Raw genomic sequence first — 25,290 nt, forward strand, 5'->3', positions numbered from 1 at the left:
GCTACGCCAGTGAAAACAGTCCATCGTTGAAGCGAGACTGAATTTTGACTTTATTCTGGGAACGCCCTCTGCCAGCCTCCCTCCCCCTCCCACCTCCGGTTTCTTGAGGGGATTTCACAGGACGCGGTGCACTTAGCAAAATGATTCCATCACGTCCTGCCCTGTGTCCGGGCCAGGCTGTAAATACTAAGCCATCCTAACCCCAGAGGAAGGTAGCCTTTCCCATCCAGGGAGGCACATCCCCTGGTGTCGCCTCATCACCTCTGTCCTCTTTCTGGGCGACCCATTGCCCCTGCTGTTGGTACACCCTGTCTCTTCTGCGGTGGTGGTACACAGCTGCCGGGACAGTGGTTCTAGGCACACGGTGGCACTGGGATGGGAAGGAGACGAGTCCCCCTGCCCCCACGCCAGCCGTGGAAGAAACAAGACGACCTCTATAAGACATGGCGGGGGGGGGTCTCCGTGGAAGGGCAGGTGAAGCTGTGCCTTGAACACCTCAGCCCGGGGCAGCTGTTCAAGCCTCGGCCGCCTATTCCCATCCTTCTGGAACACCTGTAACCCTGGATAACCTGCTAACCTGGATAACCCGTCTTACCTTTGCAGCTGATCAGGCCACTCCAACTAACCGTTTGGCTGCCCTGCCCAAAGGTAATTCGTACTAATCACGGGACCCTCGCCAGAACCTTCTCTAGGTAGCGGGGAGGGTGGAGCCCGAGGAGGAAGGTGCTACAGGACAGGCTGTGCGGTGCGTAGGCAAGTGGGTAACGCTCCCCACTTCCCAGGGTCCCGCCCGCACCTCCCAGCCCCGCCGCAGCCCTACTCCGGGCTTCCCACGCTTTTCGCAGGTGAGGCTGCTGTTCCACCCCATCCCCTACTTGTGGCCACGCTCACCGCTTCCTGGTGGCGGCCCATTCTGTCCCCACAGCTTTGGCCGCAGAAGCGTGTAGGCTGCTGTCAGGAAGGCCCACCCGCTTCAAGTTCCCTGTAGGCCCATCTCGTTCGCGGCCTCTCCACATCGGCTGCTGTGTACCTATTCACATTCTGCATTTACACGTGTGCACACAAACACGAACGTGGGCTCGGGTGACTCACCTTCCGGATCCTCCCAGCAACCAGCCAGCATCTAGAAATAACTGGGTCGAGGAGCCAGGGTGGGGAAACGGCATGCGTACCACACCGGTCCGGGGTGAGGTAGCTTTACCCCCGGGCCAGGATGGCCCTCACACCCACTGAGGAAATCCGGTGAGACTGGAGCCCCCAAAGGTGCCTCCCCCACCCCTGTTTGGATGTTTGCGGGACGTTTCTGTCCTGCTGTCCACCACTGAAACTTCTAGACTAAGTCCCTGTCTCCTCCCTGGCTCGGTCCTCTGCCTTTGTCCCTCCCCTGCGCCTAACCAGTCTGCCTCACTCAGCACTCCAGACACCCTCCCAGACCCCTGCCCCCTCAAAGCCTTGGCAGAGTAGAAAGTAATTATCCAGAGAAAAGGAGACAAAACCCCACACTTCCTCGCCAGCTTTCCCAAGGGTCACAAGCATGGGTCTCGTGAAAAGGGCAGCATTTTCCAAACACTTGCACCTAAGAGTATCCACAGAAATGGGATAGGTCGGTCCCAGTTCTCTCTGTGCCCTACATCCTTTGATGCTTTTGGGGTGGGGGTGGAATTTGGAGTCTCCTCTTTGTTCTACCTCGGCCCCCTGAGGGAATGGGGCAGGCCAGGGTCGATTCCTGCTGGCGGTGACCACAGCCCATCAGGGACCTGTCATAGGACAGTGTCCAGGGCTGGGGCCAGCACAAGGACGGGACGCCTCTAACTGGGGAGTCCTGCGTGCTGTGTTCTTCCTCTACTGCCAGGACGGCCGGACCGACCCCGGGACCTGGAGCTCACCGACCTGGCCGAGAGGAGCGTGAGGCTGACGTGGATCCCAGGGGACGATAACAACAGCCCCATCACAGGTCAGCCAGGGGCCCCGCGCTCTGATCCAGAAGCGAGGGAGGGATGGCAGCCTGGTCTCTGGTAGCAGTCAGAGGCTTTGACCGGGTCTCTGGTCCTGCTTCTGTTCCACTTGACACGTGCCCTGGGCTGTTCCCAGAGCACACGGAGGGCTCGGTTCCCCTTTCGGTGTCTTGGGAGGAACCTGTGCGTGCCTTTGCCCACCCAAGGGAGATGATAAAGACTAGCGGAAACCACGAGGGAGTACTTGGCAGAAGAACTCTGCTAGCTCAGCTCCCAAACAGCGCCGTCTTCCTTGCCCCCTCAGACTATGTCGTCCAGTTCGAAGAGGACCAGTTCCAGCCGGGGGTCTGGCATGACCATTCCAAGTTCCCGGGCAGCGTCAACTCCGCCGTCCTCCAGCTGTCCCCATACGTCAACTACCAGTTCCGGGTCATTGCCATCAACGAGGTGGGCAGCAGCCACCCCAGCCTGCCCTCCGAGCGCTACCGAACCAGCGGGGCACGTGAGTACCCGAGGGCGGACGGACCGGGCGCTGAAACCAGGTGCCCTGAGGTCAAACGGAGTTCCCCCAGTTTCTGGCCGCAGGAACGAACGTGGGCGGGTTATTTGACGTCTCCGAGGTTCGACCTCTTCATCGGGGGAATAGCGGCACCTCCTCCCTCACGGGGCTGTTGCAGGGCTTTCGTTTGAAAATGCGGTTTGGGTACTTCCCATGATGCCTGGCATCTAGTGAGCACACAGCAAATGTTGGCTGTGATGTCTTATTATTACTAACATCCTTAATAATTCTTGGTGATCTGCCTTAAAGGGAAGTGCAAGGGCAGAGATTTGCAGTAGAAATACGTAATCCGGTGTTATGTCAGATTTCTTTTCCTATGCCACTTGGGGTCGTGTTTAGATTTCTGAAAACACACCAGCTCATTGAGCATGGGGCTGTTTCCCCAAAACGTTAAATGCCAGGGATAAACCAGTCTGGTATTAAACTTAGTAGATAATCCACGAAGGGGATAATCCACATTGAGTTAGCTGTCTGGACCATCCAAAGTATGGAAAGCCTTATGATAAATGCCGTCTGGCGAGGGATTAAAATTCAAAAGAAATTAGTGCTGCTTGTAGGGGCAGGGGGTTAAGTCTTAGCTAGGAAGGCACATCATACACATGAGAAAACAGCGGAGCGAGTTCAGTTACCTGTGGGTTAGAGCGTGGAGAGATGCTGAGAAAAGACAGAACACAGAAGGGACGGGTCAGGTGGGAGGGAGAGAGTTTGGTGGCTCACTGTGCTCTGGTGAAGCGAATTGGACTTGAACTTTGCATCCATTTGGGTTCCAGCCCCTGAGTCCAATCCCGCCGACGTGAAGGGAGAAGGGACCAGAAAGAACAACATGGAGATCACGTGGACGGTAAGGGTCCCTCCCAGTCCCCCGTCTTTTTTTTTTTTTTTTTTTTAATTTTTTTTTCAACGTTTTTTTATTTATTTTTGGGACAGAGAGAGACAGAGCATGAACGGGGGAGGGGCAGAGAGAGAGGGAGACACAGAATTGGAAACAGGCTCCAGGCTCCGAGCCATCAGCCCAGAGCCTGACGCGGGGCTCGAACTCACGGACCGCGAGATCGTGACCTGGCTGAAGTCGGACGCTTAACCGACTGCGCCACCCAGGCGCCCCGAGTCCCCCGTCTTGATGGGCCTGCTCTCTTGGCCTTGAGCACCTGGAAGCCCTTGCTCTCGACACCCCTGCGAACCCAAGGCCACTCTCTGCACCGGACATCCAGAAAGCAAACAGGAGCATGTCTAAAAGCAAGATTTAAGACAGGAGGAAGGAGCAGGGGTGACCAAGGAACATAGACAGCTCGTCTGGCAAAATCAGAGAGAGTACCAGCAGACATAAAATGGACTACTCTCTAGAAGAAGGAGGGGTTTAGGTTGGATTCTAGAAAAGATTTAGCCTAAACGTGTATACCTAGCTTTGGCGTGTTCTGGGGCCCTCCCACTGGAGCTGGTTGGGGGTAGAAGGAAGACCAGTATCCGAGGTTCTTTCAGTGCAGGCTTCCTTTTGGCCCAGGAATGAACTAGATGAAATAAAAGCTTCCCTCCAGGCCAGGGTTGAAAAAAATCCCATCTTCATTTTGGCTCACCGACTATATTTTCCCAACCAAAATTGGGATACGTGGTCTCCAAATGACTTTTGCTGCAGACCACTTCCAAGTCTGCGAGGTGCACGTTCAGCCATTGAAATATTAACATTTCTGTGCTGCCACCATGAGTAACAGAAGCAGGGAGATAACAGTGTTGGGGATGATGGCCGACCCCATCGTTCTGAGGGCTCGGCCTCACAGCAGCCCTGGCAGCTGGGCTGAGCCCAGATTCAAGACACTGGGCTCATCTTCAGGACCTTGCAAGGACTGGCTCTTGGTCTACAGCTCTGTAGTGTGGGCTCCCAGGGGACCGACTCCTGGACCATGCCCTCAGGGAACAGAGAAGAGTGTCGCACCCACCGTTAGCTGCTGGGAACGACAGGATGGTCACACATGGATTTGGTAGAACCCAAGTCAGTTCTGGAATTTTGAGTTCAGTGGCAGCAGGCATGCTGTGGCTAAGCCACAACTCATCCCTCTCCGACTTTAGAGAGTATCATGTTGTTTTCTTGTTTTGTTCTTACTGATCCGTCACAGGAGAGTCCTGTTGAAACTACAACTTTGGCTCCCTGTGCACTTGCAGATGCGGGTGGCTCTGGGAGTCAGAGTGACTAGGTCTTGGGCGAAGCCTGTCACAGAAAATCTACATGCAGCTGAATTCATAGGACTCTGGCTGTTGGGGACTCAGTGTGGGGGTGGCACACCCTCCCAGGGCTGCGAGGGAGCCAGTGCTGTGCAGATGGGGGCAGAGTGCCTGGCCCAGAAGGAGGGCGCAGGCTGTGGTCGGGTCTGGGCTCCACCCTTGCCTTCAATTTCTCCCCGCTCAGCCCATGAATGCCACCTCTGCCTTTGGCCCCAATCTGCGCTACATCGTCAAGTGGCGGCGGAGAGAAACCCGAGAGACGTGGAACAACGTCACAGTGTGGGGCTCCCGCTACGTGGTGGGGCAGACGCCTGTCTACGTACCCTATGAGATCCGGGTCCAGGCTGAAAATGACTTTGGGAAGGGCCCTGAGCCAGACACTGTCATCGGCTACTCCGGGGAAGATTGTGAGTACCCTCCCTCATCCGCTAGCAAGGACCCTCCCAGCCTGGCTGCGCAAGGCCAGCCTCACAGACCAGGAACCTCAGGATGGGTCATAGGGCCTTCCGAGAACATCCTGGGAGGACAGTCGGTTCCCCGGAAAGAGAAATCCCCTATGGTGAACTCGGGCAACAGGCCCCTTGTAAATGTCAGGAGCAGAAATGTCATCACACAAATGCTAGTTAGAATTCTTGAACATCATCACGTGGTCCAATGCTCCCATTTTATGGATGTGAACCCTGAGGCCTTGCGAGGGAACAACCTTGCCATTATTACACAATAGCAGATGTCAAGCTGGAAAATAGAAGCCGGGCCTTCAAATGTACCTTACTGCCAAGCCTTGCTAGTGCCAGGACTTCGGGACTCTCCCTCCCAAAGAGCCATAATTAGACTCCTCCGCAGGAAGCAGGGCCCCAGGCCAGACTCCTTCTTGGCTCCCCAGGGGAGACCTCAAGAAATGCAGACGGTCTCCAGAGACTTAGTCTGGAATGATCCAGACCAGCCACCTGCTGGCATCCCCAGTGTGGCTTACAAAGAGAAGTTCTTTGGAGGCTAGCCTCAGTGAACCAACAAGTTTCTGGGCATGTACATGGAAGTATATGCCTGGCTTTTAAGACAGCAGTGGCCTCCTTGTCCACAGCACGTCAATTCAGTAGGCTGCTGAGCAAAGTAGGGGGGTTGGTGGCGCCCCTCCCAGTCAGGGCGATCCATGCCCTCGTGGGTCTGCGTCTGATCCCAGAAAAGATCACGTAGGTGGACGGGGTGACCAGAAGGAAGGGAAGAGGAGAGTCTTGGGGAGTTGCAAGGGCCAATACTGGGGTCAAGAGTCGAGCCAGTGTTGTGCGTCACAGTCAGATGGAAAGAAGTGAGGGTTGGGCCCCGGGCCCCACTTTCCTGGACCCACTTGGGAATAAGTGGAGGGTATCAGCAGGCTCTCTGTCCATCCTGCTCCTTGTCTTTGTGGTGGCAGACACTTCCAGACAGGATACTGGCAGGAACTACTGGCTGGTGAGTATGGACTAAGCAGGGTCTAGTCGTGAACTTCATGGACCTGCCCACAGTTTCCATTGCACCTTCCCACCCCCGAGGGCTGTGCTCTACTGGAGGAGGTGCGGGCGGGGGGGGGGGGGGGGGCGGGGGCAGAACAGCTTTGGCAGCACAGTGCAGAAAATGGAGGCAAGAATCAGTCATGAGGGAGGGGTGGGTCTTCTTCTTCAGGTACTCAAGGGTCAGAATCCCGTCCTGAACTAGGTTAGGGCATCTTCGTCTATGGGTGATGTCTCCTGCAGGGTCCTGGTAGGAAACAAATGTCACTCAAAGGGGACTGTCTCTAATGTGAGGACAGGGTTCAGGAACCACGCTGCCCGCTGGGCTAGCAACAGTGGAACCCCAGTATAACACTCTGAGCCTTGAAGGGTCAGGGGACAGGTGAGTCCCCACAACCAGGACTGCCCTTGGATAGAAAAGTACACCACCGTCAACCTGAGCCCCGCAGAGAGGCAGGCAGGGGACTAGGTACCCACCCTCCTTCTCCTCCTGCCCTGGGGTCTCCTATTGAGCTCTCCTATTGAACAAACCCTTCCAGAAGCCTGGGAACAAGGGGACCAGCTGACACGGTCCGGAGAGGGTAGCCTGCTGGGACACAGAGCAGGGCGGGGAAGGGTAGCACATGGGATGAAGGGGCAAATGGGGGGCTCCCAGCATCTGAGAGTAGCAAATAATTGCCTTCTAAACATGTAAGTAGATCCCTCCCACCAAGATGGCCACCCTTTTGCCCTGGCCTTTCCCCCACTCCTGCAAGTGCAGCCTCATGGAGCAGTCATAGCCCCTGCCCTCATGGAGTACCCAGTCTAGAGTGGGGTGGAGGCACAGGCCGGCAGAGAACAAGTCCGAGGGGACCCTAGAGCCCAGGGAGCAGCCCCGCTTGTATAACCAGTTCTCTGTCCCAACACATTGCAGATCCCAGGGCTGCGCCCACTGACGTTAAAATCCGAGTCCTGAACAGCACAGCCATCAGCCTTCAGTGGAACCGCGTCTATCCCGACACGGTGCAGGGCCAACTCAGAGAGTACCGAGTGAGGAAACCTGCTCTCAGCCCCGCCTAACCACCCAGCTTGCTAACCAGGGCAAGGGGGTAGCAGACGCGGGCCATGAGATCCTTGGAAGGGGTCCTAGGGATAGTTTTTAGATCCAGAGTTGATTCACAAAGATGATGTCTAGTGTTAGCGGTTCAAAAATACACCCAGGAAAAAATTACCAGGTGTGGCCTGCAAGAGATGTGCTGACGGTTCTGCTCGGCAGAAAATCACGGGAAGGGTGGTGGGTCGGGGTTGGCCCTGCGTAGCACGTTACGCTTCTCGTACATGTGTGAGCAGGCACACATGTATCTTAGGAGCAGTGTTGAGGCACCCCTGAGCTACACTCCTCTCCTCTCCGAATGGCCCCCGCTGGGCTGCTTGCCTCGCCCAGCCTGCTTTCATGAAACCCCAGCTAACAGGGAGAGCCACCAAAGACCTTCCCTGTTGCCTCAGCCAACTCGGGATTATCCAGCATATGGATTATGAAGGCCCTCGGCTTCTCCTGGTCTCCCTGCCTGTGAGCAATTTCTGCTCACTGGTCTCTCCTCTTAGAAAGGGTAGGCCGAGGTGAGGAGTGCGGAAACGGGAGAGAAGACCCAGGCTCTGCCAGGCTCTCCCTTACTTTATTTAAAAGTTGCCTGGGAAGCGAAGGAGGCTGTAGGCATGGGACAGTTCACGTTCTGTGACTTAGAGGTCATTCATTGAGAGTTGGCTGATGGACAACTGGGGGCAGAATGGAGGGAATCAGTCTCTTCTGCGGACATGAATTTGGTAGGTAGGGGAAGGAGGCAAGAGGATATATACACTTGAATGAGCTCTTCCCCAGCATTTGACTTGCACTCTTTACCTACTTGCCCGGAAGCTTTCTTGGCTAAGCTCCCATTGGGCCCCCTTCTTAAGTGTGGATTTCCTCCTTCCTTTGCCATTGGAGGCCCAGGTGACGCTGGTGTGGCAGCCTGACCTGGGCCTTCTTACCTACTGCTAACTGTTCCTTGTGTCCCAAACTCTCTCGACTCTACTTATAACACTTACCACCTTCTGAAGGCCATCCCGTCCAAGCTCTTAACAGCCTGGCGTCCCCTGACTTGGACACGTGTCTATCCCATTCTAAAGGTCTTCAAACAATATTAAAAGAAAACGTTCGACTTCAAAGGATTAAATCAGCTCTCGTATTCAGACTTCTGGGGGTAACCTGTTAGTTTTCAACTTCTGCTTCCTGCCGATCTAAACCATACTAATCCAACTCAAGGTGATGTGGTCTTTGAGCACAGAAGAGAGCTTTCCATGCCGGGACCCTGGGCTCATATTTGTGGTTCCGGCATGGACTCCCTGAGCAACTTGTTCCCAGCTTGGAAATAAGTCTCATGATGGACCATCGCCATCAGTAACTTTGGCCAACCTGCCTAACCCGGAGAGGCGATGTGGCTCCGAAAACGATTGAGCCTGAAACACCCATTTCTTGTTTCGCATCAACTCTTACTCGCTGGTGGCTGATGAACAGGGCTTCTAAGGCCGCTCCCCCAGCCCTAGGGGGACTGATGAGGGCATTCGGGATTCGGAGCCCGTGGCAAGCAAAGGGAAGACCAGTCACTACCATCGGCACTAACAACTAACCCGCTCCACCTGACCGTCCCCTCACCGGCCTGCCTCTGTCCCGAAGGCCTACTACTGGAGGGAGAGCAGCTTGTTGAAGAACCTGTGGGTGTCTCAGAAGAGGCAGCAAGCCAGCTTCCCCGGTGACCGCCCCCGTGGCGTGGTGTCCCGCCTCTTCCCCTACAGTAACTACAGGCTGGAGATGGTTGTGGTCAATGGGAGAGGCGATGGGCCTCGCAGTGAAACCAAGGACTTCACCACCCCGGAAGGAGGTAGGTGTGACCCACAGCTCTTCGGGGTGGGGCAGGACCAGGGTGGCACGTCCAGGCGGGCCTGGAGCAGCCCCCAAGTGACTTGGCCGGACATCACAAGGCGACCTCTGCACGACCCCGAGAAGCTGATGTCCCGCGAGCCGAGCGGCTCCTGCCATTCCCACAGCACGCCAGCACCTCCAGGGTGGCCTGCCCTGACAGGACGTTGTGTCTCAAGAGAAGAGCTGTGCCGTCTGCTGACCGCATTCCAGACAGGCTGGTAGACCGACCCCCGCAAAGGTGCTGGGGGAGCCTGGGCTACCCCCACCTCCAGAGGCCGAAGCACGGTCACCCTGACCGCCGGAAGCACCCAGGACCTTCAGAGCTCTCTCGGCACTGTAAATCCAGAAGTTTCCATCGGGATAGCTGGTCTGTGTGCACAGTGGCCCCGCAGGGGGCGCCCTGATGCTGGTTCACGGTCCGCCTGCTCCTGGGAGGCAGATGCCTGCGAAGCTTATCGGCTGGGCATTTGCTTTGCCCTCTTCCATTTCTCCCCCTCCCTTTTAACTGCTTTCCCCCCATTTTTCTTCTCTTCCTGCTTCTTCATTCTTCTCTCTTGTTTTCTTTATTCCTATCTGTCCCAGCCCCTCATTTTCTCTTCATCTTCGGCCTCTCCCCGTCCCTCCCGCTCCTGGTGCCCTGTCCGTGGATCCCATCTTGGGTTTCTTTCTCCTCACCCCTGCACCCCGCATTCCCGGCTCGGAGCCTGCCTGCTGCTGGCACCCAGCGGTGAGCATCCTTGTCTGAAGCCTAGGAACCACAGCCTCTGTGCCAAACAGCTGTGGTTGGTCCCCTGCCAGCTGGAAGGTATCTTTGCAGGAGCAGAGCCTAACGTGTGCCGGATCCACAGTAGTTGCTAAAGGAAAACTCGACTGACTTCTTCCCCGTTTAAACCGAGTCTGAGCCATGCTTGTCCTAAACTGGGGGAAGCAGCATCCTGGATGGGGCGGTGGGCTTTGGCCCCCTTGTGGTTCTGATGGGTTCCGGCGTGACAGTTATCCTGCCTGGGGGTTACCCAGAGGTCAACACCTTCATGCTTGTGCTTTGTTTTTGTGTGCTTCCTCATCCTGCCTCCCTCCTCCCCCTCATCTCCCCTGCCCTCTCCTCCTTCCCCAAGTACCCAGTGCCCCCAGGCGTTTCCGAGTCCGGCAGCCCAACCTGGAGACAATCAACCTGGAATGGGATCATCCAGAACACCCCAATGGGATCCTGATCGGATATACTCTCAAATACGTGGCCTGTACGTTCCGCCCTTTTTTTCTCTTAATCTGGGAATCGGAAACCCCATTCTCACCAACTCACGAAGGAATCGAGGCAGGAAGCCTATGGGTGCAAAGGGCACTGCAGAGGGATAGAGGCACCTGGGAGAAGTTCCCCATGGGATTAGGAGAGGCAGGCGAGACCGAGGGAGCTCCTGGTCTAATGAGGGGTGCAAGTCGGCCCCTCAGGGATCTTAGGGTCTCCAACACCCAGCAGTAAGTCTAGGAGAGACAGTTTTGACCTCCTCCGATGGGGCAGACTACATGCAAGGGAATCCACACGACCCTTGGGGACACCAAACAAGGTGTCAGTTATGTTAAGGCAGCTGTATATAGAGCGACTCCGTCAAGAGCCTGAGTAGGGAAGACCTGACCTTAAGAGCTCAGTGTCACCATGCAAGGACAGGGGTGTCATCACATTTGAAAAGCTGTAAGCCTTCTAAAGTAGGTGATGTTGTACCGCATTGGGAAGCTCAGAGGGCCAGGTGTGGTGCGGTTGACGATTTTAATAGCCAACTGTGTGCTTCTGTGCGGTTCTGAATCGATCTCTGGACCTGACCGTCCCCCTTTGAGGTATAGTGAATAGGCCTTTTACAGAGGAGGCATTAATGATCAAAAGCTCTAGTTGGTTGTGCCCTAGTTCTGTTTGAAAGGAAGAAAGGAACTCAAGTTTTGTCCTTGTTGAAAAGGCCTGGGGATTATAAACTAAATCTTTCAGCATCAGCCACGTAACTTTGCAGTGAGCTGGAGATAATGAGATCAGTGAAAAAGCATTAACCCTGGTGTGTCATCGGAGGGAGAGACGGAGGGGTCTCGCCCAGCGCTCTGCCCTTAAACCCAAATCCCCTACCCCCCGGGTCATTAAGGTTTCGGGGCAGGTCCCACATGTGCCCTCTCCAGCAGAGTCGGGAAGGCTTTCTCCTCCCAGCTGCAGACTGTACAACCCACCACGGTCAATGTTGCTGAAGTTCAATTCCACTTACCTATCTCTCCCCAGTTAATGGAACCAAATTAGGAAAGCAGATAGTGGAAAACTTCTCTCCCAATCAGACCAAGTTCACGATGCAAAGAGCAGACCCCGTGTCGCGCTACCGCTTTACCCTCAGTGCCAGGACGCAGGTGGGCTCTGGGGAAGCAGCCACAGAGGAGTCACCAGCACCCCCGAACGAAGGTAGGTGCATTACGGCGGCCTTGGGGATGAAAGGTCCCAGCTAATTCAGATGCCTAGAGAAACACCCTGACCTGACAGCCTCCTGGGATGGAAAGAAAACAGGGCAGCGGGTCCTCCAGCCCCCAGTAGGATACAAGAGAGCCCGTCTCATATACTGAGAGGTAGGTGCTGGCGAGGTATCTGGAAAACTCACATCTTCTTAGATGGTTGCAGTCAGACCTGATCCCAACTCTGTCTTGATTTTCTCAGCTACTTAACATCTATCACCTTGCCTTCTCTGGGGGAATAAGGAAGAGGGCCTGCTTGCAGCCTGAGCCGAGTGAGTTGTCAGGTCCTTGGGGGGGGGGGGGGGGGGGAGGCGGCGTTGGAGACAGCCACTGGCCAAGCCAGCTTCTTGAGGCACAAATGCTCTCAGCTCCTGGCACCTGGCGTCTTCCAGCGGCAGAGTGCGCCTGCCTGAGACGTCCACTAGAGGGGGCTCCAGGCCCACCTGTGCCCGTGCCGGCTCCCGGAACCTCAGGGATGCCAGGCTGCAGAAACCTTGATGTTGGCAGACCCTCTCCAGAAGGAGGGGACCCCCTGCCTCTCCAGAGGCACAGTGGGGTATTCAACAGCCATTTCCTGAGCGCCTGAGGTGTGAGACACTGTGCCAAAAACTAGGGCTACCGCCTAGGAGGGGAGACAGCCACAAGGATATCTGATTGCTGTTCAACATGAGAAATGTTACGTTCAGATGAGGAAAGTCGGTGGCTGTGCAGAGGAGGGGTGAGTCCTGCAAGGCAACACTTCACAGGAGAGGCAGTGAAGCAGACAACAGGTTACCCTGTCTAGTGCTTGCTTACCCCAGCAGGCTGAGGTCCGACGGCCTGCCCCTGGCCCGGATGGGACCTCCTGAGTACCCTCTCCCACCCCAGCAGAGCCTCTGCTTCCGTCGCTGGCCCGGGCCTGCTGCCTTGCCCTGGGCCCTCACTTTAGCTTCCCAGCAGCCCTGCATTCCTCCCCAGCCCCGCCCCCAGGGCCAGCAGGCCAATGCTGAGGCAGGCGGGAGAGGGGACAGACAAGCTGGAGAAAGGCTGACAATCCTTCCTGTGTCCCTCTGTGGTCTTGTAAACCAGGAATGAGCCACCCTATAAGTCCCCCTCCTAGTGTGCTCGTCAAACCCTCTGGGCACTCAGGCAGTTTATTCGGGCTGGGGGACTTTGGGCAAGTGGCTGATGTAGTCTTCTTCCCAAAGGCCTGGCCAGAGGGGAGAGTGCACTTTCCTGATTGCTTAATTCTATAACGAGAGACATAAAGAGAGCCTCTTGTAACCTCCCCGTTTCCAGCCCAATGCAGAACATCAGATAAACAAAGCCCCATTGTCCAGCCCTAGCGACCACCACAGGATAAGTTCTGCAGCCCCAGGGGACAAGAGGACAAAGAGAGACTTTCTTCTCAATTTAGGGATTTGCAGTAAATTCAGGAATTCCTTTTAGGGCTCTCAATCCACAGTTGGGTTTCTTATTTCATAAAATACAGCTGTTGGGAAAAAACTAGGCTAGCAGACCCTCAGGACAGGAGCCGGGCCTGAGGGCCACAATCTGTGACTGGTTCCCCGGCCTTACGGTTCCCGGCCTTCCAAGGCTGAGACGGTGTGGGGGAGGGTTCGCGAAATAGGCTCGCCCCTCCTCCATCCACCCCAACACTATACACCATCTTCCCCCAAAGGTCTACAGGAACCGTCCTTTCTACGGGGGTTGGTGGCCTGCTATGCCACCTACACCTTATGCCCTCAATTCTTGGCATGATGGAAGGGCCACCCAGCCTGCCTCATAAAGATCAGCCGAGCCAGGGAAGGATGCACCCTGGAGGAAAGAGCTGGGAACAAACCACTCTAGACTGTCCCTGCGGCCACCTCCTAGATGATAGTCTTGGAGTGGAGGTGGAATCAGAGTGTATTAGAAAGGTCGCCCAGATCCCGGTGGAAATTTTCTGTAGGAACATACCAGGCCCCAGGGAAGTTGAACATGAGCCCTGGACACCAGTTGGCATCCTCGGGGCAGTAGCCAGCACCTGGCCACACTGTCTGGGTCAGGTTTGAGCCAGACGCTCCTCTGCTTGCTTGTCCCGTGGTTTCACCTGTGCTCTGTTTTGTCTTCCCTCTCTCATCCTTTCTCCCTCTCTCTGGCCATCTTGGGCGCTGTGTTCTGAAGCTACTCCAACCGCAGGTACCGTACCAGCAGCAGAGGTAATGGGCATGGCATGGGACGGTGCAGGCGGAGCCCAGCCCAGCCAGGGTGGAGAAGGAGGGAGAGGCTCGGGATGAAGGCATGCTCCCCGCTCACCCTTTCAGTGGTTGGGAAGCCAGACCGGCAAGGAGGATGTGTGTGGGGGAGGGGTCGGAGGAGGTCAAACACCCCCTCTTCCCTTCACTTACTCTTGGCCTCCTGGGATGGCTCAGGAAGGGCCCCACACACACACACACACACACACACACACACAGGCTCCAGACCCAGTCTCTGCACCTGCAGGTCTCTTAGAAGCTGAGTGATTACTTCCCCTGACCCACCTGGGCCCTCGCCTAGGCTTGACATCTCAGAACGCAGAGAGAGGGTCCACAGCCCTTGGGTGGCCAGCCGTGCCCCTCGAAGGAATGCTGCACCATGAATGAGAGCAGTTGGCCCCCGTCTGCTGGTCAGGCTGCCATCCCCTGAAAGGGTGACCTATGGGTGAGCACGCTGTGCATGCCGACCACGCATGCTGCATGGGGGCCCGGCACCAGCCCTGCCATCTACCATGGGTTCTGGTCAGCGATGACGACGAGTGAGCTTGTCCTTGGACAGGGCCAGGTGCTCCAGGACCTGGCGTCTTAGCGGGCACCACGGGCTGATTGTTTCCTCGCCCCTTAGAAACCCAGCTTCTCAGATTCTTCAGCATTAAGAACAGCCTCCACTCTCAGGGTCCGGGAGGTAAAGGCACAGCAGAAGGGAGGAGTGGGCAGGCAGGTCCCGGCTTAGGAAATGACCTGCTAACCACATGGCTCCTCTCAAGCCCTCATGTTGTGGGTTCGAGGACACCAGAGGGCGCGTCACCACCACAGAAGGCCTGTCCTCAAGCTGGAGAAGCTAGGCAGGGGACCCCAGGGTTCCTTCCCCCCGCCCTCCTCAGAAGCTGAGGACAAGGCTCACCCTGGCAGAGCAAAGGCTGTGGGGCAGGGGGTCACTAGAGCCTCCTTAAGCTCTTAAGGGGAGGAATGGAGAAGCAGGTGAGGAATCTGAGGGTTGGCTTATGGAGGGTTACCTAGTTTGCTTGCCTCCCCCCCTTGACTCATTTATCCCCCACCCCCGTTTTAGGTTGATTCTATTTCTGTTGCACACCCGCTTCCTTCCGTTTGTTTGTTTTGCCAGACCTGTGGGTGGTGTGCCGCCATCATCCCTCCCTCCCCCAGGCCCCTCCTCCCCGCTCCCCGTCATCAGCCAAGCTGGTGGGTCCCAGGGCCTCCGCACAGGGTCAGAACTCCTCCTCTGGAATAGGAAGTCGAGAGAGGTCCTGGGCCCGGGGACCGTGGAGAAGGTGGAGAAGGCCATCCTTGTACTCTGGGCATTGTCCTGACTTTCTGACTCAAGTTTGCACACGGGTCTCTTCTGGAACTATTCTAGCAGGTGCTCGGGGTGGCCTAGCAGGCTTAGCGAACATAGAAGGGGAGACTCGAGGCACCAAGAGAATTAGCTTGAAGCTCGTGGGTCAGAGCTCCCAGCCGCCCGCCCCCCCCCCCCCCGCACCACCACCATCTGGCACCCTGGGACCCAAGGCAGACGGGTCTGGTGGCATGGGGTCTGCCTTGCTCAGTGAGCACCGTGCCACTCTGGACTGCCCCTCTCACGAGTGGCCCCTGCAAAGGACAGCGATCGTTCCAAACCCCCCACTTTCCGCTTCCCGTTTAGAAAAGATCCAAGCCCGCCGTGGCATGCACAATGAGCTCAGGGGCTCTGTCCCTCTGTCAAATGTGTTTCCTGGACTCCAGCTTCACATGACATGCTGGTAGAGGCACATTGCGCTTCTTTGTAAATGAGATATGCTGATGGCACCAGCTGTTCTCAGCTTTAAATTCATAAGAACCTTCTGCACAATCTGCAGGTGCCAAGCGATGGAGCCCAGGTTCCACATTTTTGACACGGGCCTGTTATCCAGCCCACTGCTCCCTTCCCTCTCATCTTCCCCAAACCTGGGTGGTTGTGTGTTTTGTTTTTTTTTGTTTTTTTACCCCAGGCTGATCTGTTCATACCTTACCCCGTGAAAATAACCCCTCTCGTGCACCTGTGCCTGTGGTCTCTAAGGGTTGCTGCCCATCTGCCCTGGCCATCTGTGATTTGGCCAGGGTAGTCCACGCGCCATGTGGACCTGTTTGGACTGAAGCCTCCACCTTGGAATGTCTGGAAACTGCTGTCCTCGTCTGTGACTTAGAGCTGCAAATGTTTGGTGGGCAGCCCCGTGACAGGTTCTAGGGTCAAGGCTGGTGCTCTCCACCGATCACTGACGGACATAGTGCACAGAATTCTGGTTCTCCAGCCCATAATTCCTGCTGTAACTAGAGATGCCCTCTTAGCCCAGCAGCATGCCTGTCCAGCCTGTGGGCCACTCTGTCTCTAAGCCCCTCTGTCCTCTACCCGAACCCCACCCCAGGGGACGAAATCCTCTAGATCCCCTTTGACCTGAGCGCTGGACGGTTTCCCTGTGAAAACCTGCCTTCCCCTCGCGCCTGTAGGAGCCTCCAACAACTCACTCACCTGACCCAGAGCCTTTCCTTTTCGCCTCTGCCCTCCCTGTCTGTCTGGCCCTGTCCGGCCATGGGACAATAGATGCAGCTAATGAGTGGGCCAGAGAGAACACTGATTTGCCAGCTGTGACCTCAGCCAGCTGAGGCTGCCTCCTCCATGGTGACTCCAATGACGGGCACCCTCTGGGAGGGCGCCTGGGAGGCCACTCCTTGCCTCTTGTCCCCCTCTCCCTAATACCCCGAGGCTGCTGCCGCTGAGCTGAAGGAAAAGCATTTAGGTGGCCTTCCCCAGTAATGCTTCCTTCTGGTCACGCTTGGTGGAAGGAGCCATTGGAGGACAGGAACAAAACAGTGCAGCATCCTCAAAGTCATTTCCTGTTCTTGTCTCTGACCAGCAGGGCCCTCACCTAGCCTCTCTTAGCGTCTCTGTCTCTAAAGCTGCTCGGGGGACGGCCCGGGGAGGTGCGTGCGAGCCTAGCTGTGGGCCTGTGGGATGTAGTGTGTGTGTCTCCACTTCACAAGAACTAAGGGGCACGAGTGTGTACAGCTTTGGGGGGAAATGACATTGATTCAGGGGGCCCCGGAAATGCAACACCACTGCCCAGGTCTGCACTACACAGAGTGGGATAAGTTTAACTCAAAAGGAGCGTCTTCCCAAAGTTTCTTGATGATGCCTTTTAAGTGGTCATAGAAAAGGGGGGCCCTGCGAACACTGTATTTGCCAGAAATTATTAGAAAATACCCTGTTGAGGAGGAAGCAGATCAGAGAAAGACCTGCCCCGATGGGCAAGACAGCCTCTCAGGTTTCCTTCCTGCAGCACAGAGCAGCAGGAAAAGTCCATGTGTGTCCACGGCACAGGACCTGCAAGGGGCCAGCTCTGGGAGAGAGCTGACCTTGGCCTTGTGGATCTCTCAGGCTTTTCCGTGTGTCTGTCTGTAGGTCTTGGTGAGTGTGATAGGTGAATTCCCTCATGCTGAGTTTTTATAGCACTGAGCTTTCTAGGCCTGGGGCCACCTTGGACCTGCTTCAACAGTGGGGAGGGAGAATGGTCCCCACCCCACACCTTCCTGATGTGTGAGTCGGGAGGTATAGGGAATATAGCACTGCCTGCTTTGACCCTGCCCAGGAATCTTTGGAATGCATGGGACATACTTGGCCACCCAATGTGACTTCTGCTGTCAGCAGCCTCAGGGTCCGGCACTGCCTCTGATCTTGCAAATAGGGAAGCAGTTGGGATCCCAGAACAGCCCCTCCTTCTCTATGGGGACTTGTAATATTGGACACCCAGGGGAATGAAAGGGCTTTTGTTGGTCAGACTCTTGTTGAAAAGGCCTAGGGTGTCTTCATTCTCCCCTGAGAAAAGCTCCCTGTCACTTGTCTCTCTGGCTCCCTCCCTGCCCTGGCCCCATCCCGGGCAGTGAGCTTATTTTCTTCCTAAACTTCTAGCGATTTAGAGATAGGCCTGGGATGTCGCTATTCCTCTGGAGTTACAAGTGTCTCATATCTTAACATCCCTGCGTTCTGCCCCATAAAGTCGACCCTGATCAGATTACAAGAGACGGCAAGAGGAGACGGGGCTCTGTCTCTGATTTGCCCCCATCATTCTCACACCTCGGCTTTGGCAATATTGGAACGAGAGGGTCACAGGACAGCCCTTTGGTAGCTGCCATGATCCTCCTGTAGAAGGAAAGCAAGCCTATGGAAGCGATGTCACATAGACAGACCTAATCCCCTGGGGCTGACCAACGTCGAGGGTAGCTTCGGATGGGAGACGAAGGTGTGAGAGTGAGCAGAGATCTGAACCAATCCCCTGCAGATTTATGCAAAAAAGAAACCCACAAATGTATCTCGCTTGCGTCCTGGGATTTCTCCATCTACCAAGCACAGACTGTGCTGTGGCAGCATTAGTGTCCCTCCCACGTCCTGATGTGAAGGGGAAACCCAAATGTGCTGGGAAGAGAGGAGGTACTACACGTTCGGGAGGACTATCACTGGGCAGAGAAGAAGGGAGGAGAGGAAGGGCCATGGACTAGAGCTGAGTGCCTGGGGAGGGGTGGACAGTGAGACAGGAGACGCGGGCCACGCTGGGAGGCCGACCTACAGAGTGGGGATTGTTCTCTCTCTGGTTGGGTTTGGGGGTGTCAGAACTCGAGCAGCCGTGAGAAAGGGGAATTTGGGAGCGGATGGTTGGGAATGGGAGCCGTCCGGGTGCTGCTGCGGGACACAGCCGGCCACCTGCCCCCCTCCAAGGCTGGAGCTCCAGGGCTGCTGCCTGGCCTGTGTCTGGGTGGCGCTGGCCCGGGACCCCAAGCCGTGCCTGGGGCCGGAGTGACTCGGTGCGGGTCCTTTCCCGTCGCCACCCTCACCCTGACCCTCGGCCGGGTGCATGCTGGGCGCTTTGAGCCACACAGACCATGCGAAGAAAATGAAACACGCACGGGGCTTCATTCTCTTCCTCGCCCATGGCTGTGTCCTCTCCCCGTGATCCTCTGACCCGGTCCGTCACGCTTGCGGGGGCTCCCGGGTACCGAGCCCCGTCTCCCCACCGGGCTGCCTGCCTTGCACGCGGGGGCCGCGAGGCCAGGCCGGGGACGCCCGAACCAACCGGACTCGGCTGTTTTACATTTCCCTCCCAGCTCCTCCCACGTTGCCCCCGACTCCGGTGGGTGCGACGGGCGCTGTGAGCAGTACTGATGCTACTGCCACCGCTGCCACCACCGAAGCCACCACAGTCCCCACCATCCCAGGTGTCGCACCTACCACCATCGCCACCACCACCACCACCACCGCCGCCGCCGCCACAACTACAACCACTGCCGCCGCCGCCGCCACCACGGAGAGGCCTCCCGCCACCACCTCCGGGACTAAGATGCCCGAATCCGGTACTGCCCACTGTCCCTGCGGCCCGATCCCTCCGCGGGAGGCTCCCCGCGTGGCGGGGGGGGCGGGTCTGGGATGCCGTTGGCCACCACCGCCCTTTGTTTCCACTTTGAAGGCACACGTGGCGAGGATTCTCAGTCTGGTAGCCCGGGGGCACGGAGCACCTCGGCCCATCCGTGGACGGCTCTCCACGCCCCCATTCTAGCCTCAGATCTGTGTTCACAGCGGGCCACGCTCCTCAGGCAGGGTCCCCGGGTCCCGGATGGGAGGGCCGCCTCCACCTCTGCGCTAAGCAGCAGCTTAGGGCTGAGCACCCTGGAAGGGAGAGAGGACGCAGGCCTGAGCCCGGACAGTTGGCCTGAGAGGGCTTCCTGCCCCGGCCGTGTCGCATTCAGCCCTGCAACATGGAAGGCTGAGGCGTGGGGAGCGGCCAGCCCTGCTGGGCAGCTCTGTTCCCAGAACCCGGACTTCCCTCACATCGTCTCCCCACAAAGCACGATTCCGGCCGCCCCCTGCCCCCTTTTTTTAAAAGAAAAGCTTCCGGGAAAGAGCCTTGCCAGGGAGCCCCATAACGCCCACGCCCCTAGATGCACACCCGAAGGGAGAATCGCAGCCTTAAGAATTGATTCCAGGGCTGGCCTGCTGAGTCCAGAAAATGTGCTGTCCCGTGTGCAGCCAGGCCAGGAAGCTCTGTCCTTCCAGCATGAGGAGAACCCCTGGGTGATTTAGCCGTCCCTCTAAGAACCAAGCATCAAACACTCTTTCATTACCATCCAGGGGAGGGCCTCTAGTTCACAGAGCCCACGGGCCAGCTATAAAATCAGTGTGATGCAGCTGGCAGGGGACGCAGGAGGCATCCAGAGCCCTCCGCCAGCAGCTGTAGGACTGTAGACCCCTCTGCGTCCTGGGCAAGTCCCTTTACCTTCCGAGGCCTCACGGCTCAGCACCTGAATGAGGGTGGAGGCTTAATGCACCGTGTGAGTATTGTCTTTAATTCAATTACGTGAGCCCAAAGGGGAGGCGAGTGATACATCGGGGACACGGTGTTCCTCAGGCCTTGAAGGCATGGATTTGCTTTAAAGATACAATATCCAGAATTGAAACAATACGGACTTTAGGAAGACGTTGGCCGAGGAGAAGCCTGGCAGGCCATCAGAAGCTCCCACCGGTAGTTTGGTGTCGGGTGTTCTTTGAGGCCAGGATGAGGCATCTTTGCATGATAGCAGGGCCCTGTGTCCCCGTGAATGCTTGGAGGTCACAGAACAGATGCACAGAGAAGGAAGAAGGGGACTGGACCTTGCCTCCCAGCAGAGTCACTGCCCTCTGGAAAGATCGGCCTTGCTGCCACATAGGACTAGCCCCATTGACGCTCACACGCGACTTCTAACTGTCCAAGACGCTGCAGAGGACCTGCCTGTGCCCCTGAGTTTATCTTTAGAGCCTGGGGACACCCCGCAAACATCCTCACTTCCCTCAGTACAGGAGAGTGGTTCTGCCAGCCATGATTTTTTTAACCGTCTTTCAGCTTTTTCATGTCTTATATCTTAGGACCAAATGTTTCCTAAATTTCCTTTCCTTTAGGGTGAAACGGGGCTTTTTATTTGGCCTTAACTTGTCTCTTTCAGATTTCAGGGGATACCCCCTAATTCTCCCTTTCTGGGAGCCCACAGAACAATCCATGCTTCCTCTCACGCTTTTTGTGCTTTATAGTAATTGATAGCTCTCCTTCTTGGTCTTCTTCTCTGAGCTTTTCAGTTCTTTAGCAGTGGCACTGCCTTCCCCCAGCTCCCACCTCTGTGTCATTCTGCTCCAGTCATGCCCCAGTCTCCACGCCCTTTACGAGAGTCAGATTTGGGTCAGTATTGTATTGGTGGCCAAACTGTGTAAACCCAAATTCTCTGGCTATTTCCAGGCCCCAGAGCTGAGGAAGAAGAAGCTCAAGTTCCCAAATCATGAGTTCTCATAATTCATTCCCACTAGCAAGAGTCGTGAGATTCCAAGGAGCTGGGATTTGGGGTGGCTTAAAGCTGCCAGTACAATGGAAACACCTGGCAGATAAGTAAAGAAGCCTATCTTCTGCCCTCCCCATGGAGAATGCCCTGTGGTGCCATCAGTGGAATCTCTTTCTTGGCCCCTCACCTGACATGAATCGTTCACCTGGGGCAACCCGCAACTGACAAGGTTGTAGTGAGAAGGCACCCCCCGCAACTGGCAAGGTTGTAGTAGAGAAGGCACCCCCTTTGAAGTAAAGACCAAGAGCTCTTTTATCGCTTCCCCAGCCCTGCAGACTCAGTCACATGTCAAACGGATAATGAATAAATGCATCACCAATGTACTCTATTCATTTATATTTGACAAGTGAGTTAGTGACAGTGCCCCCTTGCATGCTAATAAAATATACAGGAGCCACACTTGTAAAGTCTTTGAAATACAAGGCTTCATGCTAGTACTCCACCATTAAATCTTTGCCGGGAAATGGGGTAATCAGACTGCTGGGACTCTTGAAAAATGATTACGTTTGAAGATTAGTGCCACTCTCCTGTCCACAGGCTATGGTTTCAGACAGTGCGGTGGCTTTGATAAAGTGGCTCCCAGCTCATAAGAACTAGATAATTAATGTCTTCCGTACTGCATGGAGATCAAGCCTGAAAGACAATTTAGTGCTGAGGAGCCAAAAAAATTGGATTCTTCTGGTGTCTCAAACGCTGGGGATTGGGGGTCAAGAAGGAGTTCTCTTCTTTGGTTCCCATCTAGCCCATGAGAGGGAGAGGAGGGGCTCATACTGTCTCTACTTGGGACCCTGGGGTTGTTGACCCCAAGTCCCCTTAAACAATCTGAGGCCATGTTCCACACAATCCAGGATCTTGCTGACCCAGGGACTCCCGGATCACCTGTCTGCGTTACCGTTCTCCCGGTTCAGGAGCCCTGTAAGGCTTTCCCACGTTTGGTCCTGAACTTTCTACACATCACGACTCTTGAGGGGTTTCTGAAGATCCTGCTCTCCTTCCTGTAGAGTGTCTGTAGCTGAAGGGAGAGAGGCTGGCACCTCTTTGCCCCTCTGTCTGTAGGATGGCCAGGGGAGCTTTGCCCAGCGTCCGGGTTTTACTGCACCATTCCAACCCATGACAAAGGATCAAAAAAGGGAAAGAGCCCAGGTCCGAGCCTCCCATGGCATGGATCAAGACCCCCTCTTTCATTCCTACCCCCATCTGTGTGGACACACAGTTTCCAGCTCTCCCTCACATACAAGTCCTCCTGTCTGCGCCCGCTCGTACCTGGATGGCGACCTCTGGCCTGGCCACCAAGGCTGCAGCTTGGAGCGCTGTCAGGCTCCCCGCACAGCCACTTCTGAGTCTTCCCCTTCCGAGCCGTGCACGCGTGTGTATGTGTGTGTGTGCATGTGTGTGTGCACGCGTGTGTCTCCGGAGCTGCCTGTCTCCTCATCACTAACCCCTCTTCTAACCTGCCCACCAGCCCCCGACAGGCAGTCCATATGGAACGTCACGGTCCTCCCCAACAGTAAATGGGCCAACATCACCTGGAAGCACAATTTCGGGCCCGGAACTGACTTTGTGGTTGAGTACATCGACAGTAAGCATTGCTGAGCGGGGCACGGCGGCAGCTGCGGTGGGTAGCATAGATGCCATTAAAGAGATCCTGTGAACTCCCCCAGGCTCAGAGGGGCCTGTTAGCCCGGCTTAATTATGACTTAATGAAATCGATACGCACTCAGGCGGCAGTGGGGTGGGAACAGCAGTCGAAGGAGAAGGAAGAGGGCTTCCGAAGCCATTAGTGGAGGTCTAGGGTTGCATGTGCTGGGGAGGACCCGGGTAGTGGGGCCCTTCGTCCGTTTCCTGCCCAGGATGAGGGTTGCGAATAGCCCCCAGAAGAGCCAAAGCTCACTCTGTGTGGCTTGCCTTAACTCAGAATCCACTAGTGTCTGGTTTCTGGTTTCTTCACTAGTTCAGTTCAGACTTTGGGTGCCACGGTGTTTTGCTCACAGAGGGATGCCAGTGCCCTACGGTCCAAGGCACAGACCAGGGTCGCTTGTCGCAGAGAGCTGGTGGCTTGAGCTGAGCTGTTCACTCTTTATTGGATCTTGGGATCAAGGGTCATATTCATTACGCTGTAGGGGGTGGTCAGCGTATCTCCTTCTTTGAGAGAAGGCCCCTGTTCCTGAGGACTCAGCCCCACCACGTTGTTGTCTAGCAACTAAACCAGCTAACCCAGCCAGAAGATCTCTAAGGGACGAGCAAAGCCAAGTCTTAGTTCTCCGTGGTCGGAAGGGTTCACATCCACCGACTCTCATCCCTAGTTTGGCCCTTACTATTTCAGCTTCCTATAACCACCGTTCGCCCTACACCCCGATAACAAGGGCGCTCCCTTCTCCTGAGGTGTGGATTCTCCACACAGCAAGAAATGAGAGGTGAAACCAGCAGTGAGAGCCAAGGACTGGAGTCCTGCCTCCCCTCCAGTTACCATGAGGGATGCTAACTGGCTCTCCGAGCCTCGCCAGAAAGCTCCCACGCGGGAAGTTTGTCACCCCCCAGGATAACAGAGCATTGACTGACCTGCTCTGCAGGAGCAGGAAGTAGGTCATCACGTTTAGTGCCAAGGCTGTAGTGGGGGAAGAAGGCTTGAGAAAGAATAGTGCCGTTGGCTGAAGGGCCGTCACGTAGGAGAGTCGGCGTCGCGTGGAAAGGCTGGTGGCGCTGCCTGGTGACCTCCTAGTCTGCGCGATGGCCCGACCCCATCCCCCACGCTTCTGCCTTTGACAGGTGACCAGGACCCTAAGCACTGCCTCCCCGGCTCCTCCTGCCTGGCCCTAGGCTGACTGAGGTTTCTGTTCCCCAGGCAACCATACGAAAAAAACTGTCCCTGTTAAGGCCCAGACCCAGCCTATACAGCTGACAGACCTCTATCCCGGGATGACATACACGTTGCGCGTTTATTCCCGGGACAACGAGGGCATCAGCAGTGCCGTCATCACCTTTATGACCAGTACAGGTGAGAGGGGATCTGGCCTGGCCGTCCCCTGCAAGCATGGGGCATTTCATTCCATCTCAGCTTCCTGCTTGTCTCTTCTCCTTGGAAAGAAGACTCATCCCACCCATTCCCCACCTTGCATGGCGTGTCTCAGCTCTTAGTCAGTCCGCAGCTCCCAGAAAGCCAGGAGGAGCCAGAGTGCATGCACAGCAGAAGCGGAAAGTGCCCTTCTGACCCTGCGGCGACGCGTGGGGAGTCAGAAAGAAACGAGGACAGAGGAGGCCGCCTGGCCCCCTGGCTGTGCCGGCTACACGAGGGCCTGGCGTGTGTGCGACCGTGGGCGCTGCGAGAGGGTCTGGGGGCTGCCGGAGTGCAGAGCAGCCTGCCCTGTGCGCACAGGACGTGGAATTAAGGGATAGGGCCACCCAAGGGTCTCGACCCAGAAATCTTCCCAGGATCGGCACGTGTGTCACTGCCCTGCCACTGTCATCTGTTTAAAAAAAAAAAAAAAAAAAGTCCCAAAGTGTGTGACACGAATTGTTCGGGGCTTTATCCTGGTTTAGTTTTTTTTGTCCCCAGTTTGCCATGGCTTAAAAGTAGTTGACTTTCTGTCATGCTGGGGAAGAGAAAGGAGCTCTCCAGGAGGAGGATAGTCCTGGCTCGAAAGGGACTTCGGCTGTAGCTAGAGAAGCAACCTCAGTGTGCCAGATGAACAGGCCACTAGGGGCTCAGTAAATGGTATAAGGTCTGGGCGGGCAGGCAGTCTGGAGACTTGAGGCCACCTGCTCATCTGTTTGTGTGTATCTTCACGGTCAGCCGGGCAGGTGGCCGTGCTAAGCCCTGAGGCAAAGGGTGAGGGTGGGGGAAAGGACCAAAGAGAGAAGGGACCAGGTCCCGCCCCCAGGATGTCCTAATCAGGTGCAGGTTAGGAGATATGAGCGTGACGGGGGTGGGGAGAAACACACAATGATTCATATGACCTTATGATGTCGACTCCGTTATCCATTACGCTTCCTGTGGCCAGGCTGATCCTGGTAGCCTGCATCTTGAGATTCACCACCCAATTGTATACATGTCTCACTC

The 25,290-nt window shown here is 56.0% G+C and overlaps 1 protein-coding gene across 19 annotated transcripts in view; it reads left to right on the forward strand.

Moving 5' to 3' along the window:
• NFASC (neurofascin) overlaps window positions 1-25,290 on the forward strand; it is a 178,508-nt gene that overhangs the window by 140,091 nt on the left and 13,127 nt on the right. For 7 of the 19 annotated variants that reach the window (XM_058701642.1, XM_058701646.1, XM_058701644.1 and 4 more), the window contains 13 exons: window positions 604-648; window positions 1,853-1,954; window positions 2,260-2,457; window positions 3,285-3,355; window positions 4,916-5,138; window positions 7,132-7,247; window positions 8,911-9,115; window positions 10,272-10,394; window positions 11,411-11,584; window positions 13,777-13,791; window positions 18,978-19,223; window positions 22,696-22,812; window positions 24,076-24,228. In XM_058701642.1, coding sequence (XP_058557625.1) covers window positions 604-648; window positions 1,853-1,954; window positions 2,260-2,457; window positions 3,285-3,355; window positions 4,916-5,138; window positions 7,132-7,247; window positions 8,911-9,115; window positions 10,272-10,394; window positions 11,411-11,584; window positions 13,777-13,791; window positions 18,978-19,223; window positions 22,696-22,812; window positions 24,076-24,228 — 1,788 coding nt within the window. The remainder of the gene's footprint in view (window positions 1-603; window positions 649-1,852; window positions 1,955-2,259; window positions 2,458-3,284; window positions 3,356-4,915; window positions 5,139-7,131; window positions 7,248-8,910; window positions 9,116-10,271; window positions 10,395-11,410; window positions 11,585-13,776; window positions 13,792-18,977; window positions 19,224-22,695; window positions 22,813-24,075; window positions 24,229-25,290) is intronic. The other 12 variants (XM_058701653.1, XM_058701654.1, XM_058701655.1 and 9 more) reach the window with 9 other exon arrangements.

Source organism: Neofelis nebulosa, chromosome 15 (assembly GCF_028018385.1).
Source record: "Neofelis nebulosa isolate mNeoNeb1 chromosome 15, mNeoNeb1.pri, whole genome shotgun sequence".
In the NCBI taxonomy this organism is placed as follows: Eukaryota; Metazoa; Chordata; class Mammalia; order Carnivora; family Felidae; genus Neofelis; species Neofelis nebulosa.